At 42.0% G+C, this 21719-nt stretch overlaps 2 protein-coding genes across 2 annotated transcripts; one reads left to right on the top strand and one right to left on the bottom strand.

Annotated features, from left to right (window-relative positions):
- Nucleotides 1-102: 102 nt before the first annotated feature.
- LOC117393678 (C5a anaphylatoxin chemotactic receptor 1) lies at nucleotides 103-2446 on the bottom strand. The gene is made up of 3 exons (XM_033991665.2): nucleotides 2367-2446; nucleotides 1159-1303; nucleotides 103-1056 (listed from the first exon to the last, which is right to left on the bottom strand). Exons 2-3 carry the CDS (start codon nucleotides 1270-1272, stop codon nucleotides 112-114), a joined length of 1059 nt encoding a protein of 352 aa, XP_033847556.1. The 5' UTR covers nucleotides 1273-1303; nucleotides 2367-2446; the 3' UTR covers nucleotides 103-111.
- Nucleotides 2086-21488, top strand: LOC117393919 (ephrin-B2a-like). Its single transcript, XM_033991928.1, has 7 exons — nucleotides 2086-2095; nucleotides 4284-4919; nucleotides 10932-11175; nucleotides 11518-11795; nucleotides 12875-12967; nucleotides 18644-18760; nucleotides 21097-21488. Exons 1-7 carry the CDS (start codon nucleotides 2086-2088, stop codon nucleotides 21486-21488), a joined length of 1770 nt encoding a protein of 589 aa, XP_033847819.1.
- Nucleotides 21489-21719: the final 231 nt, after the last annotated feature.

Here is a 21719-nt window from a genome sequence, read left to right as displayed (position 1 = left end):
CTGGAAAAATGTTTCAGCTGTTTACCCAGTGCACTGTACAAACGTGGGATTAAGCAAACATCTTGCTTTACATTGTTGTCCACTGTTCCATCAAAATAAAATGTTTGATATTTACATTTGTGAGTTTTTGAGTGACTTTCGTCTTATAGACTCTGTGGAGTCGTCATTGAAGAGTTTCTCGATGGTGGAGACGAGTGAAGCTCGGACAGCTTTGCTCAGTCCTCGAGCTGCAAACACGTAGAGGACAGGGTTCAGGGCGCACTTTATGTAGACCAAGTACAAGGACACGTACAGCCCACGAGACGCCCCTGTGTACAGGGCACGTCTGTCCGGACGCCCCACGGCCAGGGCCCTCAGGAAGCGACACACAAAGTACGGCACCCAGCAGGTGAGGAAGATGAGCATGGTGAAGAAGAGCACATGGTACATGCGCAACATCCTGCGAGCTGTGGAAGGGGAGGAGGAAGTGGGTGTGGGTGGCACAGCCTGGTGAATTGTCAGCAGCACGGCCAGGTTACTCCCCAAAAACATGAGCAGAGGAAAGATGAAGCCTGCGATGGTCTCTGTGACAAAGAGGCCCATGTTAAACTGCCCGCTCTCTAAGCACTGGTGTTTCCCGTTCAGAGTAAGCACAACAGCACTGTGGAAGTAAGGTGCAGACAGGACTGTGGCTAACACCCACATGAGGGCACAGGCCAGAGGGACCGCCCAGGAGGGCCGTTTGAGACTTGCCCAGACGGGTCTCAGCAGACACAGGCAGCGCTCCAGGGCCACAGCGCAGAGCAGGAAGGCAGAGGCGTACAGGCCTAACCCCCTCAGGAACACCACCAGGAGGCAGGACACACGGCCGAAGGGCCAGCTGTTGTCGTGGGCCAGGTATCCCAACATGAGCGGGGTGCGCAGCAGCAGCACCAGGTCAGACAGGGCCAGGTTCAGGACGTACACGCGGAAACTGCTGGCAGCGCGTGTTTCCTCTGTACTGCCTCTGCGCCTCAGGTGTCTCTTCCCCCGCAGTCCAAGCACCCACACCACCAGGCTGTTCAGAGGCACACCCACCTACAGGTGTACAAAAAACACTAATGAACTACTGTACGGTATGTTAGTTAACCCCGCGTCCCAAACAGAGCCCTGGCACAAAGTACTGTGGTTGATCCTCACCAAGAAGATGATGAGTGTGACAGTGATCTGGACTCCTTTAATGGCCTCATCCTGCCACGATCTTGAGACGTTTGATAAGAGCTGGTTCACTTCTGTGAGCTGTGAGTGATTCATCGCTATCGGAGCTGCAATCGGCCTGTGGGGGCTGAAAACACTTTTTTAACTTAAAACGTTCAGTCCTTTTGAATGTTCAGTTCAATAAAATGTCTTTTATTGTACATCTGTATTTTCATTTTGTCTGGTGACTTTTTAACATCTGTCCTGGGACCGCAGATGAAAAATAGCCATTTAGGCCAATTCTGGTGCATTTACAGAAATATTTATTAATGCACATTGTCCCTGTTTATAAAAAATAGATAAATGGACATGAACAAGTCACCTGTGGCTATTAGACATTTAAAGTCTCTGGGTTTCCTGTTGTGTTCAGTGAGAAAAAAACACCAGCATGTTTCTCAGAAGAGATTCTATTTAGATTAGTGCTGCAATTGTTTTAAAGGTCACACATACAGGAGTCTATGTGCTGAGGTGGCACCTAATAGGGTTATGTGGCTGTTATGTGGTCAAATACATCGCTCAAATCTGTGCTCTAGCGCATTATTAGTTCATTTGTTTTTCATGTTCCATTTTCTCTCATTGTAGTTGTATTAATTGTCCACCTTAACTGATCATTTTTCTCAAGTAAAACACACACTTCTTTTAACGCAATAATTACAGAATATATTGAATAACAATTGCAATATTCTTTCATTCTTTTCACTGTTTTTCTTTTCATAGATTTCAGTTTCATATTTGTGTCAGTAAATTGCCCCCAGTCTCCTCAGGCTGTACACTCCTCCCTGTGATTCAGTTACAGTTTTAACTCTGCATTGGACTGTACCTGTACAATACACAAATGATTAACATGAAAGGAATTTGATTAATATTTGTATGCCTGCAGGTACACACACTGAAAGGTCGTGAGTCTGGGCGTGTTTCTTGCGCTCACTTTGTATTTTTTAATGCTTTAACAGTTTCATTAAAAATCAGACCTGAGCTGCAGTAGATTTGCTCTTAACTGTATTGACCAACAAGTACAAGTAACTCACAAGCTCAGAATAGATTTTGAGAAAACATTTGAAATAAACATTAACAATTCAAGAAAACCTGTACCAAAACTCTGATATGGAAGATATGGAATAAGTAAATGTAATAATTGAGTGTGTGCTTACCTCCTGAGTGTCCGTGTGCTGCTGGAGAAATGCAGAAGGTTTTTGAGTTATGGAAAGGACGAGCCCTTTCTCTGCTTCCTGTGTGATTACAACACACCACCTCCTTTAAACACATCTGATTATTTCAAGCTTTATCAGACGTCTATTAATACATGGGGAACAATGCTCAGTCATAATGTGCCTTTTTTGGCCAAAATAAACAAAAATATAAGCATGTTTTTAATTTTTTTATATTTTTTGTGGTGTTTTTATTGCACAGTAAGACACGTGTTCTTACTCGTAGTGCGCTTGCATTGCCATAAACCTGACAAATTTACTACTATAATCTTCCACAGTATGGCATTAAACCTGTTTCCACGGAGAATGGAATCATGCAGGTGATGTGCCATGTCCATAAAGTTACATACTGTGGCTTTAAGTGTAGATTTAATTTGCTTTTTCAGAAGAGAACCTTTGATAACTCTTTGTCACTTGAGGTTGACTTTAAATGTTTTAATGGCGTCCTAGAAACCACTTAAATGTTTATGTGGCATTTTAACTGTGGTTTCTGACTGCGGCTTTTTGCTGTGATGGGGATTTTTTTGTTTTTTTTTTAATGCCATAGTGTTTTGAGTTTGTTTCAATTCAATATATTTGGTTGGATATATTTTTTATGACACTTTTGGGCAGTAATTTGCAAACACTAACCCCAGAGTTTGTCAGTAAATTCAACTAAAATGTGATTATTTCGATGGTAATAGTGTTAGAATTTGGTAAATAGGTTGAGAAAAACAGTTTCCATAAAAATACAGTCGCTGCCTTCACTGTCAGTGTTTTGTTCCAGAGTGTGGTGATGTCAGTCCATGTCTCTGGTACCTGGAGATTCTCTGAGCCTAAAAAGTCACATTCTCAGATTTTAAAGATTTGTCTCCCTCTGTGTAATGCAGTGTGTTGGATTGGACAGTAGAGGGCAGTACTGCTCCCCATCATCATCATCACACAAATGTGTCATTTCTGCAGCGTGGTTTGGTTCTGGATCTTAAGGCTCAAATATCCTCATTCTCAGAGCAGAAACAAGCTGCCTCAGAAAACTTTGATATTCTAATGACATTTTTCTACCACAGGAATTATGATTGTGTTCATATATTTTGGATTTTAAGTCTTACTTTGTTTACTTTTTTCCCAGACCACAGCCCAGCCCTGGTCTTGAGGTCACAGAGTGGATTAAAATGCCATACATTGTTTTGTCGAAGTTAAAACTATTGAGCTGCATAGTGTTTGATTTGGTTGAACCGTAGACAGATTGACCTGATTCCCACTGCGCTCCTCATTCAAATGTGACGTGATGCCGGAACATTTCAGATATGTTTGATGAACCCACACTTCCTCTAGAGCTTCTAATTTTAGATGCAGATTTGTGATTGGGGAAAGCAGAGCCATGTGCTGCTCGGTGGAGGACAGAGCTAGAATGTTCAGTCATGAACTTTTGCCCTTGATAAAGTTCCATTATTTTACTGTCATTTCTTAGGACTTTAAAGCTGCACTATACAACTTTTTTTTTCTGGGGGCGGGGTCAGCCACCTGCTTGTCCCTGGAATGTTCCTTAATTTGGTATTAAATGTACATTTTGCATTTATTAAACTGTAGGTGTTTTTGCTCAGTAAAGGCGTTGCATTCTTACTGTGAGAGGGATCGCCTTTCCACAGACCTGACCTGCACTTGGCCTGGTGACATCCTGTATTTGTCTCTATGGAGATGGTTTAATTCCAAACTGTGAAACATTCCAGGCAAAGTTACATAGTGCCTCTTTAAGACGAAAAACACATAAAAAAATGTAAAAACATAAAACTACATAGAAAAACTGCTTTTCTGAAACAAGACCAAAGAAGAGGAAGAAATGAGACGTCCAGCTGAACGATGAGGGCCCCGTGTCCTCAGTGCTCACTGCTGAGGGCCCCGTGTCCTCAGTGCTCACTGCTGAGGGCCCCGTGTCTCTAGTCCTCACTGCTGAGGGCCCCGTGTCTCTAGTCCTCACTGCTGAGGGCCCCGTGTCTCTAGTCCTCACTGCTGAGGGCCCCGTGTCTTTAGTCCTCACTGCTGAGGGCCTCGTGTCTCTAGTCCTCACTGCTGAGGGCCTCGTGTCTTTAGTCCTCACTGCTGAGGGCCTCGTGTCTCTAGTCCTCACTGCTGAGGGCCTCGTGTCTCTAGTCCTCACTGCTGAGGGCCTCGTGTCTTCAGTGCTCACTGCTGAGGGCCTCGTGTCTCCAGTGCTCACTGCTGAGGGCCCCGTGTCTTTAGTCCTCACTGCTGAGGGCCTCGTGTCTCTAGTCCTCACTGCTGAGGGCCCCGTGTCTTTAGTCCTCACTGCTGAGGGCCCCGTGTCTCTAGTCCTCACTGCTGAGGGCCCCTGGAGCCCTCTGGAGCTTCATCTCAGCAGTATGTGGCCTGTGTGGCCTGTGCTTTTGTCAGATGAGGACACTCCACCCGGGGCCCATGTGACGTGTGAGGGTCTAGAGGACGAGGTGGTGGACCAGAGGACGTCAGAGACAGATCCCAGAGGAGACACCTCCACAGGCTCAGTGTGTTTTTTGTGCCATAAAGTCGTTCTTTGGACCGTCTGTCGTGGGCTCCTTCTGCTGGACCATAATTCCTTGTGGAGGGAGGGTGATCTAGACCAGCGCCATTATTTTTTCATTTTGATTTTTGTGAATTCAGTCTTGTTTGTCTTGTTAACTGAGGTTAACAGTTATTTCTAAAGCAGTCTCTGAAAGTCTGGGCTAAAAGGTGAGACTGACTTTAGACCCTGGTGCATTTGTGCCTGGGACATTTTCTGTTCCAGTCATGTCTCTGTTTAACCCAAACTACAAAGACACGACCTCATTTACAGAAACCTGCTGTCAGCTGTCTGACTTTTACCCTCTAAACTGAAGTCTGCCTGGTCTGCTCCTAAATGCCTACACAAAAAAAAACATACATTGTTAATTTGCGGTTTAGTTTTCTTTTGCTCATGACTAATTGAGAGTAAATCGAAAGTAGATGAGGTTATGAGAACGTTAAGTCATAACAATATTATGTATTCTAATCTCAACCTCTTTTTTACATCCATCTTCCCCAGTTTTGTCCAGGGCCAGGCTCCAGTCTAAACTGAGATACACGGCCTTCCCTTACCCCAGACGCTTCCTCCAGCTCTCTCAGGGGGATCCTGATTCTCAGGCCGTTCTCTCGCCTTTTGATTTGGCTCCTTTTTCACCAAAGTCTGTGTCACTGCAGATGCTGCACAGATCCACCTGTTACTAAGATCATCCTTCTATGCAACTTTATTTTGAACTGTTTCAATAAAAGAACATTTTGAGTGGAATTGGATTTGGACAATTTCTGTGTGTGTGCATGTATTTTATGTGTGTATTGTGTATGTATGTATATATATACATACACATACACGTGTGTGTAATATATATATATATATATATATATATATGTATATATATATATATGTATATATATATATATATATATATGTATATATATATATATATATATATATGTATATATATATATATGTATATATATATGTATATATATATGTATATATATGTATATATATATATGTATATATATGTATATATATAGATATATATATATATGTATATATATATATGTATATATATATGTATATATATATATGTATATATATAGATATATATATATATGTATATATATAGATATATATATATATGTATATATATATATGTATATATATAGATATATATATATATGTATATATATAGATATATATATATATACACACACACACATATGCATATAATTTATACTGCATGTATTCTTAGTTTGCGCCTCCTCCATCTATTTCCGTTGAAATGTGATTACTACGACCAAACATTTAAAAAAAGGGGAAACTCAGACTTAATGACGGGCGACTGTTTGAAGTTAATAATATTGTGCTTTTTTAATGTTGAATTTCCCGAGTTTAGGGGGGGTCCCTGTGCGTCTGGTCTGCGTCCCCGCCTCCTCATGTTCTTACAGCTCTTCCTTTAGATCATGTGATGTCACAGTGGTTTCCTCTCTACAGCGGCTCTCGGGAGGTCGCTGTTTTTGGGGACAGTGGCTGCTGGAGACGACAAACATGGGATTGATAGAGTGAAAATACGAGGGGATGCACCTAGTCTTTCCAGAATCAGAGCAAAATGACTAAGTCCTCACGAATAAACAATATGGTGTGATTCTATTCTGATCAAAGCTCTGTGCTCAGGCAGTTTGAACGGGGCAGAACACACTCATTTAGTGACAGGAGGTCGTTCTCAGAAGCCCCTCGGTGCCACACCCTGAGTTGATAACTGAAAGTTTAAGTCATCTGTGAACTGCAGCAGACTCATCCTGTGTCCCAGGTGTCCTCATGACTCGTCTTTTATGTGTGACATGAAATGGTCAAAACTGTGGATCTCAAATAACATACTAAACTCTAAAAATGTAATTTGTTCCCACAAATTAAGAACTTTACTTTTAAACTAAGAATTACTGAAACCCTGCACAAAAGCAAGTGTTTAAGAACGTCCTTAAGCCTACGTTAAAATTTCAATTCATTTATTTTTGTAACGCCCAAAATCACAACCACAGTTGTCTGAAGGGCGTTCATGTTTTGGTTGATGGGGGAAACCGGAGTACCCGGAGGAAACCCATCCAGACACGAGGAGAAACATGAAAAACTCCACACAGAAAGGCCTGGGCGAAATAAAAATAAAAACTTCTGTCCATTTGTGCGAGCTGATGGAAGTACTGCTGTAAGTACTGATGGAAGTACTGCTGTAAGTACTGCTGTAAGTACTGCTGTAAGTACTGATGGAAGTACTGTTGTAAGTACTGATGGAAGTACTGATGGAGGTACTGATGGAAGTACTGATGGAGGTACTGTTGTAAGTACTGTTGTAAGTACTGCTGGAGGTACGGCCTCATCATGGAGCAGAACTTCTGGTTAGTGATAAAATGCAGCTCCTTCCAAACGGTTCAGATCTGAGCTGCTGTTCTTCGGTCCCAGCCCCACTGCACTTAAATGACCCAATTGTTTTCACATGAAAGATGCTGTTTCTGAAAAAAAAATGCCCCCATGCACAGAACAGAATAAATATTCTCTAGACTCACCATCAGCTGCACAGCCTCTGCTCTGTGGAGTTTATGCTAATTATCAGCTTTAAGTTCCATTTCTGTAAACATAACAATTAACAATACAGGTCATGTACATACTACAGTATACATATATTATATATTTTACATGTGCACAGATTACACACCATGTGGATATTATATATTTTACATACATGTGCACAGCTGAAGTGTGCATATGAATTACATATAGGAACAATATCATATTTAGCGCAGGTCGTCAGACGAGCTCTGTGGAGCTGAGCTAAAACTGTTCTCTCTGTCACACTGTTGTAGATTCAAAAGTCAAACTCTGATGGGTCATTTGTCCATTTGAGATGCAGTTCTGTCTCTGCAGTGACTGGACTAATACTGTCCTGGGCTCAGTCGACATATTCAGGTCATCAGTTCAACAGCTGATTGTGTTGGACAGACCTTAAGTTTTTCAGTTCAAGCTGATTTTGCCTTTTGTGTGGAGCGTCTCTGTGATAAAATGTGTTAAATACACTTGAGTTTTAAGGTTTGTTTTCTGTTTTGTACCGGGTGGGAATCTGGGGACAAATGGATTATTTAAAAAACACTTTTATGTATCACTTTATTACAGTTGATGAAGCACTAGCCACATGTAATAACTGTTTAAAGTCGGATTTTAGTTGATTCCTGTATAATATTGTGTAAAATCCACCTAAAGTTTCATGATGTCAGTTGTTCAGCCTACTCCTTCATCACTTTGACGTTTGTGTAAAAAGCCCAGCTCAGTTCAAAAGCATGATATTTGGTCCTGTATATGTGGGCAGCATTTACATACGAGATAAAAGCATCTTACTGCAAACGAGTACGTGATTTCTTTGGCTTTACTCATTCTGTTAAAAGGGATTTTTGCATGACTCATAGACAAGAGCCACTATATAAGACATGTGCTGCAGCGCCGCTGTTTACTTCTGAGTGAGAGACAGCAGAAAGAGGAAGTACTGCATGACAACAGGTGAGTGAAGCCACAAACATACTATGAACACACTACACCACACAACATAATGTGCACACATTTCCTGAACACGAGCTCTGAAACACTGTTAGACTTTAACTTCCTGTCTGCCTCTTCATGCTGCTATAGAAGGATCAGACGTGTGTGGCTCAGACAGTGGTAAATAGTCCACTGCCTGGATAAATATGGGTTTAAACTATGAGATTTTATTTATGGAGTGGCACAAATCTCAAAATCTAATGTTAATGTTTGTTAAGTGCTGGTCCCACGTCTGCGTTTGTCTAAAACTTCAGCAAAAGTCGTGGAATGAAGGTTTTTAGAAATTTCATCCACTGTGAAAATCTAGACAAAAATTAACATTTAAAAGTGTTAATTTAATAATAAAGATACATTTTTTCTGTCTTAAATTCCCAATCCAGAGTTTCAGTGTTCAGGTTAAAGATCCAGTAGGTGAAACGTTTGAGGCTTTTATATAATTTAGTCCAACATGAACATTCAGCATCACTTTTTCAGAGATTTTCAAGCAAAATCACATAATGCCTCATATACTGTGTCTAATGAGGATTTGTGTGGCCCCTGCAGGACTGAAGCCAGAGAGGGGCCCCAGGTGAACCCCAGTGGACCGTGTGGACCGTCCCGTGGCGTGTGGACCGTCCCGTGGTGTGTGGATGTCCCGTGGTGAGGTTAATGCTAAACGTGATAGGGGTTGTTCTGTGCAAACACCTGCCATGTGGAGCGTTAGCCTCACTGTGGGAGAATTCTGCCTCAGTCTCAAAATATTCTGGGATCTACACACGGAAAGTATTGTCCAGATTTGAAAAATGCACCTGTGATTATTCAGTTTCAGTTTAGTTTTGTAAAGATAAAAATATATATTAAAAAAACAGCAAATAGAACCAGCTGTGGCCTCAGGTTTCACTCTGTTCTGATGTAAAAAAACAGAATGGAAAATCAAACAATGAAACATCTGATTGGTCAATAAAAACAGATTCATCGACTTTCACAGGGAACAGAACATTTCAGTCTGTTTTATTTCAGAGGAAGTTGGCAGCAGCAGTGAAAGTGCAGATGTATAAATATACTGGGCTTTTTCTGATTCCATAATGTTGTTTTATTCTTTGATGAAGACTTAATTCTCATCTCAGCTGTTGAAAAAGTGCAGTAGTGTTTGTTGATTGGCCTCACTTTGGCTGTTTTCTTAAATTACACGTGGTGTAATTGCTGCACAGAGGCTGTTTTATTATAGTCTGTAATATTAGTCAGAATAAGAGTGGGGCTTTCCCTTCTTTTTCTCTGTATTACTGTGAGTCAGACCATGGATCATTATCTGCCTCTGTGCCGTGGATCATTCACACTTAAATTGGCATCATCAGAAATGATGCAGCTGCAATTAGAAACAAACGAGGGTCAAACGGGGAAATCAAAACACTGAAGATTTAGTCTGTTTCCTTAATAAGTGTCAAACTGAAGAATAAAACCTGTTCATCTGTGGAAATGTCATTTAAAGTGTTTCATATCAATAAAGATGTGGATGTTAAACTTTGTCTTTTATTTGATGTTTTGAAACAATATAAAAGTGTTTAAAATACCTCAGTGTCTCACAGAGGTGTCCTGTCTCTGTCCTCTGTCCTTTGTCCTCTGTCCTCTGTCCTCTGTCTTCTGTCCTCTGTCCTCTGTCCTTTGTCCTCTGTCCTCTGTCCTCTGTCCTCTCTGGAGTCTGGAGCTCATCATATTTATCAAAAACTCAGTTAAAAAAAGATGATGTGATAAAATGCAGATTTACACAGGTCCACAGCAGCTTTTCAGTTTTAAACTGATGTTTTTTATGGTTTGTTTTGAAACATCACAGTTTACACGAGACATTTATTTATTAAATGTGTTTATTCATTTAATTTTATTCAATCTGAAATTCAATTTATGATTAAACTAAGGAACCATGTTGTTTACAGTGTTCTCCTCCTGTCCCCTGTGTCTCCTCCTGTCCCCTGTGTCTCCTCTTTTCCCCTGTGTCTCCTCCTGTCCCCTCTGTCTCCTCTTTTCCCCTGTGTCTCCTCCTGTCCCCTGTGTCTCCTCTTCTCCTTTCTGTCTCCTCTTTTCTCCCCTGTCTCCTCTGTCTTCTCCTGTCCCCCCTCCTCCTGACAGAGTAGACAGTAGATGGACAGTGGATGGACAGTAGGTGGACAGTGGATGGACAGTGGATGGACAGTAGGTGGACAGTGCAGGGGCAGATCCTGTGGTCAGCTGATCCTCCTCACTCTCCCTCAGTTCGTGGATTTCGTCACGTGAGTGTTTTTTCTGATCTTTACGCACAGTGTGGATCATTTCCCCCGCGCGGCTGATGAAGACTGTGATGAAGACTGTGATGAAGACTCTGTGCGGCTGATGAAGACTGTGATGAAGACTGTGATGAAAACTGTGATGAAGACTCTCTGGTCCGTGTCCAGGACGCGCCCTGAGCCGTGCGCTCCTGGAGTCTGTGGAGACATGCGGAGGCACAAGAGCCGAGCGCGCTCCTGGTCCTGAGGAGTCGGAGTCGGAGTCTCGCGCGGCTCCTGTGATGGGGACAGTCTCCTGGCGCTGGTCCTGGCGCTGGTCCTGGCGCTGCGCTCTCGTCTTGGTCCTGACTCTGGACTGCTCCTGTGTCGCGGTCACTCTGGAGTCCATCCACTGGAGCAGCTCCAACACAAAGTGAGTGAAGAGACAAAGACCCGCGGCGTGTTTGGATTTAAGAGTAAAACCTGTGACTGGACCCGAGTCTGTCTCTGTAAAACACATCAGTTTATGTCACAGTGTTTGTGCTGGACTCTGCCTGTGGGTCAGACATTTGCTTTGGAAAGTGTTTTTTCCAGATCAGTTGTTGCCTGTGCCAAACTGATCCCTGTGTCAGACTCAGAGTGAGACAGATCCTCACAGCTGCTCCTCTGCTCAGTTTGTCTTTAATCCCAGAACCACACACAACACAACACAACACTTCTTCTCACATGTTTTATTTTGTCATTGTCTCTTGACTAAATCTGTTCTTTTTCTCAGGTTTGTCCGAGGACTAGGTCTGACCCTTTACCCTCAAATCGGGGACAAGATGGACATTGTTTGTCCCAGATCAGACCCAGGACAGCGGGAGGAGTTTTACCGCGTCTACCTTGTGTCCCGCAGACAGATGGACAAGTGCATCATAGAGAAGTCAGACACTCCTTTACTGAACTGTGACAAACCGCACAAAGACGTCAAATTCACCTTCAAGTTTCAGGAGTTCAGCCCAAACCTCTGGGGCCTGGAGTTTCTCAAAGGGAAGGACTATTACATCACATGTGAGTCCAGCCGTGTCTTTAGTCCAGCACTGACCACAGACTGAGGCTGGTCAGTGCTGGACTTAAACTGAACAGATCTCAGCGTTTATGGACCTTTAGTCGGGTCATTTAAAACCAAATAGATCATTTATGTTCTGTTTGTTCCTCTCATTCAGTCACTTTAAGCCTGGACAGGTTTATACAGTTTATACCAGCAACTATGTGCCGTAGGTGGATTTGAGGATTTACATTTGACATTTATTTGTTGAGTGAAGTAACTGAAAACATCACTTTGTGTAGTCCATGCTCTATAAACTGACAGCAGTGCTCCAGACCGTGCCTCCTTTAGGACTGTGCAGTGAATTACGTGTTAATTAAATCCTTTTGGGGCTTTTAAACTGTAAACATTTCATCTCCAGTCACTTAAAGCATCTTGTTTGGAGCAGAGTTCAGAATTTGCAGAAACAAACTACTATTAGTATTTTTGTTAAACGGCTCTGATTAAAAGTCTTGTTTCTAAAATGACTAAACATGATTATTTTTATGGCCTCGTCTTCCTCCACATTGTGTTTCAAATCAAAGGTCTAAAATAAATTATGCAGAAGTGTTGTACAAGCTGCTACAAGTTGCACTAGATTCAAATCCACATGAGCAGCCCTTTGTCGTCCTGTTGGAAAAGGAAGCGTTCCTCTTTAGCTCCTTCTCTCCGTGTCCCTTCACTTTAACGTCATTTCTTTGGCCTTGTTTTAGTGGCAACTGAAGCATGTGATGGAGGCGTGCACAGAGCAGAGCTGTGGTCGTCCAGTGCGACTCCTAAAGCGTACATGCCCCAAATCACTCAGGGCTCGTACAGCATCAGGCAGATTTGATGTGAGTTTTCATGGTAACGGAGCTTGTAGCCTCTGAGATGTTGTATGTGACCTAATTGCGATGGCGATGGGGTGATGCAGAGTTGAACGTGGATGTATTGAACGCTTGTCCACTCTAGATTACACTCTTTTCTGTGAGATTATGATGCAATGTTTGGTAACGGGGCTTAAATTTGTCAAGAGTGCGTTTTCTTCTATAGATTATTTAATATTTTCTCTTTGCTTGTTCAGCCACCTCCACCGGGGCTCCACAGGGACTGGACAACACCAACGGGGGAGTGTGTCGAACCAAATCCATGAAGCTGGTGCTAAGAGTTGGACAGAGTGAGTTATTTATACCAAACATAATGATTCATTTACCTCCTGAGAGAGTAAAGACTTATGTTTGATTCAGTGACGGGAGAATTATGTCTGTATCAGTTCATCTTTCATAAAACTAACTCTGCTGTAACTTTACTCAGATCTGACCTCTTCAAACATGTTCTGAAACATTTTTGTTCTAGTTAAATAGGTCACATATCAGTCTTCTCTTAAATCAATCATATTAAAGTAGTTTTTCCTTCCCGTTTATCCTCTCGGAGCTGACATTTTCCAGATCAATCCCCGTTTTCCACCTGCAGACGCCCTGTGCTCTGTATTTACTTCATTCTCCAGTTTTATTTTCTTAGTGTAGTTATTTTGGTACAAATGAAAAAAAAAATCGCTGTTGTAATGTGCAGCTGTCCATAGGTGGCGCCGACAGCCTCGTGGCGTTTTGCTGTGGTGACGTTTACGGCGACGTTAGCTCCAGTGTCAGCGACGTGTTTCTTTTATTAAGTTGTTTAAGCTGAATACTCGATTATAAAATGTAGCAGACACAGTACGTTGTTTTTAAAAATGACCTGCTTGACTCCACGGAAATGTTATAGTTTTAAAAGAAATATCCCAGTGGATGGCATTAAAACTCTATTTATATATTTATAATCAGTGTATTCTATTGTTTCAGTGTCTTTATTGCTCAAAAATCTCTTGGAAACATGAGAGTGTGATCGCTTTTCCACAGATCTGACCTGTAACTTAGCCTGGTGACATCTAAGGCCACACTCTGGAACATTCTTGGCAAAACAATAACATCTCCATGGAGACAAGCAGGTGGTGGACCCTCCGTAAAAAGTTACACGGTGCACCTTTAATGCTCATGCTTCATTTTAAAACATAAATTTAAATGATAGTGCGTCAGATGCCCTTCCTGACTCAGTCCTGTCCGTTTGTCTGAACTTGTCGAGTCTCGTGACCGTTTGGATTCATCTGAGGATTTGAGTCTCTAAACTCAGCGACATCATGTGACCTGCAGCATCATGTGACCTGCAGCATCATGTGACCTGCAGCATCATGTGACCAGCAGCATCATGTGATCTGCAGCATCATGTGACCAGCATCATGTGACCTGCAGCATCATGTGACCAGGTGGAGGAGGTCAAGAAGCTTCAGTTTTTCTGTGTCAGACTGTGCGTTTCAGTCAACCAAAGCACGTTTCAGCTCATCAGGCTTATGTTTGTATCAATCAGCTTATATCTGCCTCTGGACACAGCCTCAGTCCTGGACACAGCCTCAGTCCTGGACACAGGTCCGGGGCAGTGTCCTCTGTGTTTTACTCTGTCCCGGGTCTAAAGGGGCCAAAGGTCCAACTTCAGTTCAGAATGTTTGGCCCCTCGTCTCAGGCTCCTAAAATAATGTCACTGAATGGAGCGTTTTATGTTTGAACTCGTTTAAAAGTCGAGTTCAGCCTGAGTTTGGGGCTGGTCGTACTACGGCTTTAAAAATCCTATGCAGTAATTTTATCCTGTGAAAGGAGAAAGTCTGGATATACATAATTCAGGAGTTTGACTTGGAGATGAAATATCAGCATTTTGTGAGATTCCGTTCTTGAAAGCGTGTGGCTGTTTGCTGGTTGTGTTTACGAACATTAGCGCTGTAAACCAATATTTAAATGAGAGGAAACATGAATAAGTTAAACGTAGCTCTGATACTCAGTATGTGGTCAAATTAAAAACCAGCCTTTGGAATATTGAAGAAGCTCTGGGTCGACTTTAGCTGTTATTGAAAGAACAGGAAAAATGCTTTTGTCATAAACAGGATGTCCAAATAGTTTCTTTACAATTTAAAACAATTATTATAAAGGCAATTGATGAGATCTTAGTCAGACGTGTTCTTGGTTTCCAAAGTTTTTGACCTCGTTTCATCACCTCAGTGTGAGTCTCATGAAGCTCATCAGGACTGGACTGGATTTCTCTCCGTGTTTCACTGCAGCAGAGCCTCATGGTCCAGTCGCTTCTGTATCTTTGGCTTTAGTTGAGTAATGTCTTTGTTCGATACGTGACATCTTTAACACAGAACCATAACCCGCCCTGTGCCCGACTTGAGGAGGAGACTTTTCTTAGGTTCATTCAAAAGGCGCCTCTTCAATTCAATCAACAGTAATTTTGAAATATCAGACTTTTATTGCCATCGTCAGTGAACACAGCTCACAAACTAGGAACTGTCTTTGGTGAAAAAGACCAACATAAAACACTGAATAAATACAAATAAGAGCACAAAGTTAAAAAAGATATGTTTAAAAATAAAATAAAATACTTAGAGGTAGAAAATATATACACCATCAGAACAACAAACATGACTTATTAAACTGACCGGTGTTATAAAGTGTCCAAAGTGCAGATATTATAAAGTGTCAATGGTACAGATATTATAAAGTTTTCATGAGACAAACGGCAGAAGGAACAAACTGTTCTTATGACCCGAGGTTCTGGTCCTAATGGAGGGACGTGGCTCAAATGTTCCATGTCCAGGGTGAAGTGTCGGCCGCTGTACGTCCTACTCCCCCCGACAAACTTTATAATCACTGAGTACAACAGAACAAATCTAATGAATATATCTCATCACTTTCCTTTGTAATCACATTTAAAACTGTAAAGAGATTTCATGGACGCCCTGTAGATTTTATTTTCTTTTTTTTCCAAAGGTCTTTTTATGAGTCAAAGTGTCAGTGAAGTGTAAAGTGTGAAATAACAAAACAAAAACAAAATGAACAAAATGACCCCAGTCCCACATAAAACAACAAACTACAGCCTAAGAACCATCTGCACAGAAATGAGACACACAGGTAAAAATAGATCATTTAAAAAAGGAATTTAAATAATAATAATATCATTTTTAAAGATGTGTAATAATCTCCAATTATAAAGGAGAGGGAGGAAGAAGAGGAGGAAGAGGAGGTGACGCCCTGTAGATTTAATCCCACATGTGCAGCCCTGACCCGACGCAGCCCTGACCCGAGGCAGCCCTGACCCGACGCAGCCCTGACCCGAGGCAGCCCTGACCCGACGTAGCCCTGACCTGAGACAGCCCTGACCCGAAACAGCCCTGACCCGACGCAGCGCTGACCCGAGACAGCCCTGACCCGACGCAGCCCTGACCCGACGCAGCCCTGACCCGACGCAGCCCTGACCCGAGACAGCCCTGACCCGAAACAGCCCTGTCCCGACGCAGCCCTGACCCGACGCAGCCCTGACCCGACGCAGCCCTGACCCGAGGCAGCCCTGACCCGACGTAGCCCTGACCTGAGACAGCCCTGACCCGAAACAGCCCTGACCCGACGCAGCGCTGACCCGAGACAGCCCTGACCCGACGCAGCCCTGACCCGACGCAGCCCTGACCCGACGCAGCCCTGACCCGAGACAGCCCTGACCCGAAACAGCCCTGTCCCGACGCAGCCCTGACCCGACGCAGCCCTGACCCAACGCAGCCCTGACCCGAGGCAGCCCTGACCCGACGCAGCCCTGACCTGAGACAGCCCTGACCCGAAACAGCCCTGAACCGACGCAGCGCTGACCCGACACAGCCCTGACCCGACGCAGCCCTGACCCGAGACAGCCCTGACCCGAAACAGCCCTGTCCCGACGCAGCGCTGACCCGACGCAGCCCTGACCCGACGCAGCCCTGACCCGAGACAGCCCTGACCCGAAACAGCCCTGTCCCGACGCAGCCCTGACCCGACGCAGCCCTGACCCGACACAGCCCTGACCCGAGGCAGCCCTGACCCGACGCAGCCCTGACCTGAGACAGCCCTGACCCGAAACAGCCCTGACCCGACGCAGCTTAACCTCTGAGAACTGCGGTTGACCTTTGTGGTGGTTTGGTCATATTTACTTTGCCCATGAGGCGGCGGTGACTGTGCTTCATGTGGGCTCAGCCTGTGGGAGCTGATCTTTATATTTTTGCATTATTAGAAAATGTGCTTATTCTGACGGTAAATGCTGCGGTTAAGGTTCAAGTGACCACAGCATTTAGATCAACATTAAAATGAACCACAAAAGTTCAGTGTATTTCCCCTGGTTATTTTCTTTTTTGCAGGAGTTTTAAATGTATATGTCATTTATATTATTATTTTTGTGATAATTTAAGCTCTAAAACATTTGATAACATTTCCACACAGAACCTGATCAAGGTCAACCTCACGGAAACGACTTCAGAGTAAGATTCAGAGATAACCACTGACCTGGAAACGACTTTTATTTGAACTCAAACGTGTCAGATTCATTCATTTACACCATTTTCTTTCTGTTCGGTGTAAAATGGATCTATTTTCATTTAATGTCTCACCAAAACTTCCATATTTTCAGAGTTGATTCTGTGCTTCCCCCACATTCAAAACCACTGCATAAATTAACTACTTTCATTTATGTTTTGATGGAAAAAGATGTGATTTAGATATTTTCCAGGTAAAAAATAGTAATGTTTCAGATTCTGACACGAAAAGAAACTGTGTAGCTGTTTTAGAAAAAGAGTTTTTTCGTCTTTGAACAAAATGCAAACAGTTACGCATCATGTGGTCACGGAAATGTTTGTGGGGCAGAGCGCACACTCACGTTTAAGTTTAAAACACTCAAGGACTCAAAGATAAACTGGTTTGTTTTGACATTTTGGCGACATTAGTTTGTGAAGATATTAAAAAAATGATGAGATTTAAGTCGATAAACAGCTTTTTAAGAATGTGAATATTAGAATGTAATATTTCTAAAGGTCGAATTAAGAATCTGTCAAAATCAAGACGGTGTTTTTAAAGATTTTTTGGCTCAGACATAAAACAGAACAGTAAACAGCATGGAATGAGGGTGGAGAGTGAAGAGAGACATTCACCAAGTGCTTAGAATCATCAGTCTACAGTATTTAACGTCACAGAATCTGCACAGTCTAGTCTAGTTTTAGTTTAGTTTTTTCATTTTACACCAGGTGAAAGGTCCAGACTTCTCCTGCACGCTCTCTCACTTTTCTTTTTCTTTTTTTTTTCTTTTTTACACCAGATGCCCTCCCTTTAGCAATAACATTACACAACAGACTAACAGAGGCATAAGTCAACGTTAACCCATGACAGAAATACAAAAAGAACAAGGTTTAATTCAGCATCTTTCTGATATTAGCTCAAATAAAACAGAAAACTGTCTCATTCTTGAAGCAAATCTGACTCTTGAGCTTTAATAATGTTCTAATGTTATTCCCTCCTCAAAAACAGACCTGGAGTTGTGTTTTGTTTCATTCACATGTTTGAGTCACACTTTATTATTAGTCTGTTACATCTACAAAACTCAAAATGCGACGTTCCACCTTGTGATGTCATCAAGTGGTGAAAGTAGTTTTCAAGTGAACTCCTCCTTTTACCTTTAGTTCAGTCGAGATAAGAGACAACTCCAGGACTGAAATGATCCAGATGATTCTATAAATGAAGGTGTGTGGAGTTTAAAAACACAGTGGAGCACTTCCTGTATCACCACATGATGACATCACAAGGTGGAACAGAGTGTTTTCAGTCTAAATCTGCAGGTTTGTGTGTGAAACATGTGAGAATGAAACAAAACACAACCCCAGGTCTGTGTGTGATGAGGAAACGTCATTATATCAGACAGAACGTAGTGTAATATGAGCCTTTTCTGTATAAATCCGTTTGTCGTCTTGTTTTTTCAGACTCTTCAGAGCCGCTCTCTACACTTCAGGAGTCTCCCACCCGATTCCCACCGACTCGACCAAAGTCCAAGGTCAAGGAGCCAAACTCCAGTGATGTGAAGGGTAAAACTGTTTGTTGTCGACGGAAACATAAACACACGACGATTAGAGTTTAGTCTGACTTTAGTCTGACTTTAGTCTGACTTTAGTCTGACTTTAGTCTGACTTTAGTCTGACTTTAGTCTGACTTTAGTCTGACTTTAGTCTGACTTTAGTCTCACTTTAGTCTGACTTTAGTCTCACTTTAGTCTGACTTTAGTCTGATTTTAGTCTGACTTTAGTCTCACTTTAGTCTGACTTTAGTCTCACTTTAGTCTGACTTTAGTCTCACTTTAGTCTGACTTTAGTCTCACTTTAGTCTGACTTTAGTCTCACTTTAGTCTGACTTTAGTCTCACTTTAGTCTGATTTTAGTCTGACTTTAGTCTCACTTTAGTCTCACTTTAGTCTGACTTTAGTCTCACTTTAGTTTGACTTTAGTCTCACTTTAGTCTCACTTTAGTCTGACTTTGAGCTCAGAACATGGAGAAACTTCAGAGTCGTGCGTCTTTAAGGCACATGTCATTTATGTCATTTATTTTATCAGACTCTGTTTACTCAGTGTAGATACAGAAAATACAGGTCACTGCACAAATACAGTGAGTAATGTACAATTTCACTTCTGATCATGACACAAATGTCACAGTTAAATGTCACAGTTTTCATCAAAGTCTCAAAATTGATGATCCGTTATTGTCACAAAATTAACTCAAATATTGTTTAAGTCCATGCACTTTTTCTAGACCATTGCTCAGTTTATCAACACTCCTGGATTTTCTTTCGTTGGTGTTTCTTCGTCACTTTTGCTCCGTTCTTTCTTTCTTTCTTTCTTTCTTTCTTTTTTCTTTACTTCCCAGGGACCTTGAGCAAATTCATAAATCTCACAAAAGAAAAGATGATTTGAACCAGATTTAGCTCCTGGGCAGATTCACACACATAAAAATACACATTTCATTACAGTTACTTCATAAAACCAACTTCTCAACTTCAAACTTCTGCTCAGACTGAACTGAACTGAGTGAAAACTGCACTTTTCACACTTCTGTAACACTGAAAACGCTCTAACTCCACACAAATATAAGAAATGCTGTTTGGAAGTTTGTTTTCATGACTGATTATACTGTGGTTGGTTGGAAATATTTATATCACTGTATTAGACGTACTGCATTTCATTTATTTCATTGGGCCACGCAGCATCAGACAAAACATGGCACTTTTATTTCTACAAAACAACTCAAAGTTCTTTACAGAAACAAATTAAAACATAAATAATCATCATAAAGTTAGCATTAAAGGAGAAAAGTGCAGAATAAAACTCTTTCAGTCACAGCAGATAAACAGAACAGTTTGAGTCTGGATTTAAACATCGTCAAAGTCAAGGCCTGAGTCACATCTTCAGACTGTTCCAGGTTTAAACGGCACAAAATCAGTCATGAAAAATCACAAAATCAGCACATGAGTGAAGAGGAGCATGAAGAAAACTGTGTGTTATTATGTCCCTTTAACAAACTGAGAGACATTACTCACGACATAAGGCCAAAAACATCTAAAACCTCTTCATATTCATCCTTCTGTTCAACACTTCTGTTCTTCAGTCTCTCTCTCTCAAATACTTTGTCGTGCAACATTTTTTCGAGCTGCAGGATGTGAGGTCCTCTTCACCCGAGTGAGGTCGACTCTGAACACTGGAGACAAACAGGAGGGAAATCACAACTTTAGAATGTTTTTAATACATTATAGTGTGGACGGGGATATTTATATGGTCAAAAATGGAAAATAGTCACATTTTATACAGCAGTTTTCTATCGTCAGGACACTTAAAGCTCTTTACATCAAAGAACCACACACACATCATGTCGAGAGCGGGATTCAAACCACCGACTTTCAGATCAGTGGATGAACGCTCTACAGACTGAGCCACGGTCGTCTCGTATCACAGTATTAAACTGACAAAACACATTCCAGGATCACAGCTAAAAAGTCAACAAATACAGCATTTAGAATGATTTATGGAGCAGAAACAGCCCCTCACAGACTCTGTTTTATGTGTAATTATATGACATTTATTCTGAATCATCACTCGGGCTGCGTGTTTATGATAATACAACAAAAAAAGTTCAAAAAATTCAATCAACTGGAACAAAACAGAACTGAAAAAGCTTGAGGGACGATAAAACAAAACGTGAAATGTATTATTTTTAGTCTGGGGCAGAAAATCAATGGGAATTTTTCTAGTTTTATCATTTTTCGAGTCACTTTTGCTGCACATATTGATCCTGATGATTCTGCACGAGTTTTAACTGATGAATATCATAGAAATCATGTCACTTGTCCTAATTTCCCGTCCCATGTCTGTCCCCCTCTTTGTAATGACAGACTTTGCCTCAGAAGCGGGACAAACCAACCCCAGTGGCGCTGATGGCCCCGGTCCAGGCCTGTTCGTGTGGCTGGCGTCCGGCGGGGTGCTCCTCCTTCTGGTCGTCTTCATCGTTTCGTTTGCAGTTTTGTGGAAAAGACGCCGCGGTCACTGTGTCCCAGATGGACCGCAGTCCGCCTCCGTGTCCCTCAACACTCTGACTGTGCCCAAACGGGACAGTATCAGCAGCGACATGGGCTCGGACCGCAGCGACGTCGTGTTCCCGCTCAGGGCGTCGGATTCTATGATTTGTCGCCATTTTGAGCGTCTGAGCAGTGACTATGGTCCTCCGGTTTATATAGTCCAGGAGATCGCCCCACAAGCTCCAACTAACATCTACTACAAAGTCTGAAATCATCTACAGATCCTTCAGACGCTCAGGAGACTTTAGATTTATACTTTTATTTATTTTATTAAACCTGCTCTGACACCTGTTTCCATAGCAACAGATCCCAAAACATCAGAATATTGTGGAAAACAGCATTCATTTATTTATTTATTATTTTATTTATTTATTATTTTATTTATCCATTTATTTATTTATCCATTTATTTATCCATTTATTTATCCATTTATTTATTTA

This window comes from Periophthalmus magnuspinnatus, chromosome 3 (assembly GCF_009829125.3).
Source record: "Periophthalmus magnuspinnatus isolate fPerMag1 chromosome 3, fPerMag1.2.pri, whole genome shotgun sequence".
Lineage (NCBI taxonomy): Eukaryota > Metazoa > Chordata > Actinopteri > Gobiiformes > Gobiidae > Periophthalmus > Periophthalmus magnuspinnatus.
Note: the sequence above shows the minus strand (reverse complement) of the source record. Positions and strands in the feature narration are given on the sequence as shown.

Coding starts and splice junctions, on each gene's coding strand:
- LOC117393678 (XM_033991665.2), bottom strand. CDS start 1,272: ATGAATCACTCACAGCTCACAGAAGTGAACCAGCTCTTATCAAACGTC. Junction 1,057..1,158: donor TCACACTCATCATCTTCTTG/GTGAGGATCAAC, acceptor GTACACCTGTAG/GTGGGTGTGCCTCTGAACAG.
- LOC117393919 (XM_033991928.1), top strand. Junction 4,920..10,931: donor CAGAGGAGACACCTCCACAG/GCTCAGTGTGTT, acceptor GTCCGTGTCCAG/GACGCGCCCTGAGCCGTGCG. Junction 18,761..21,096: donor GAAGGGTAAAACTGTTTGTT/GTCGACGGAAAC, acceptor TTGTAATGACAG/ACTTTGCCTCAGAAGCGGGA.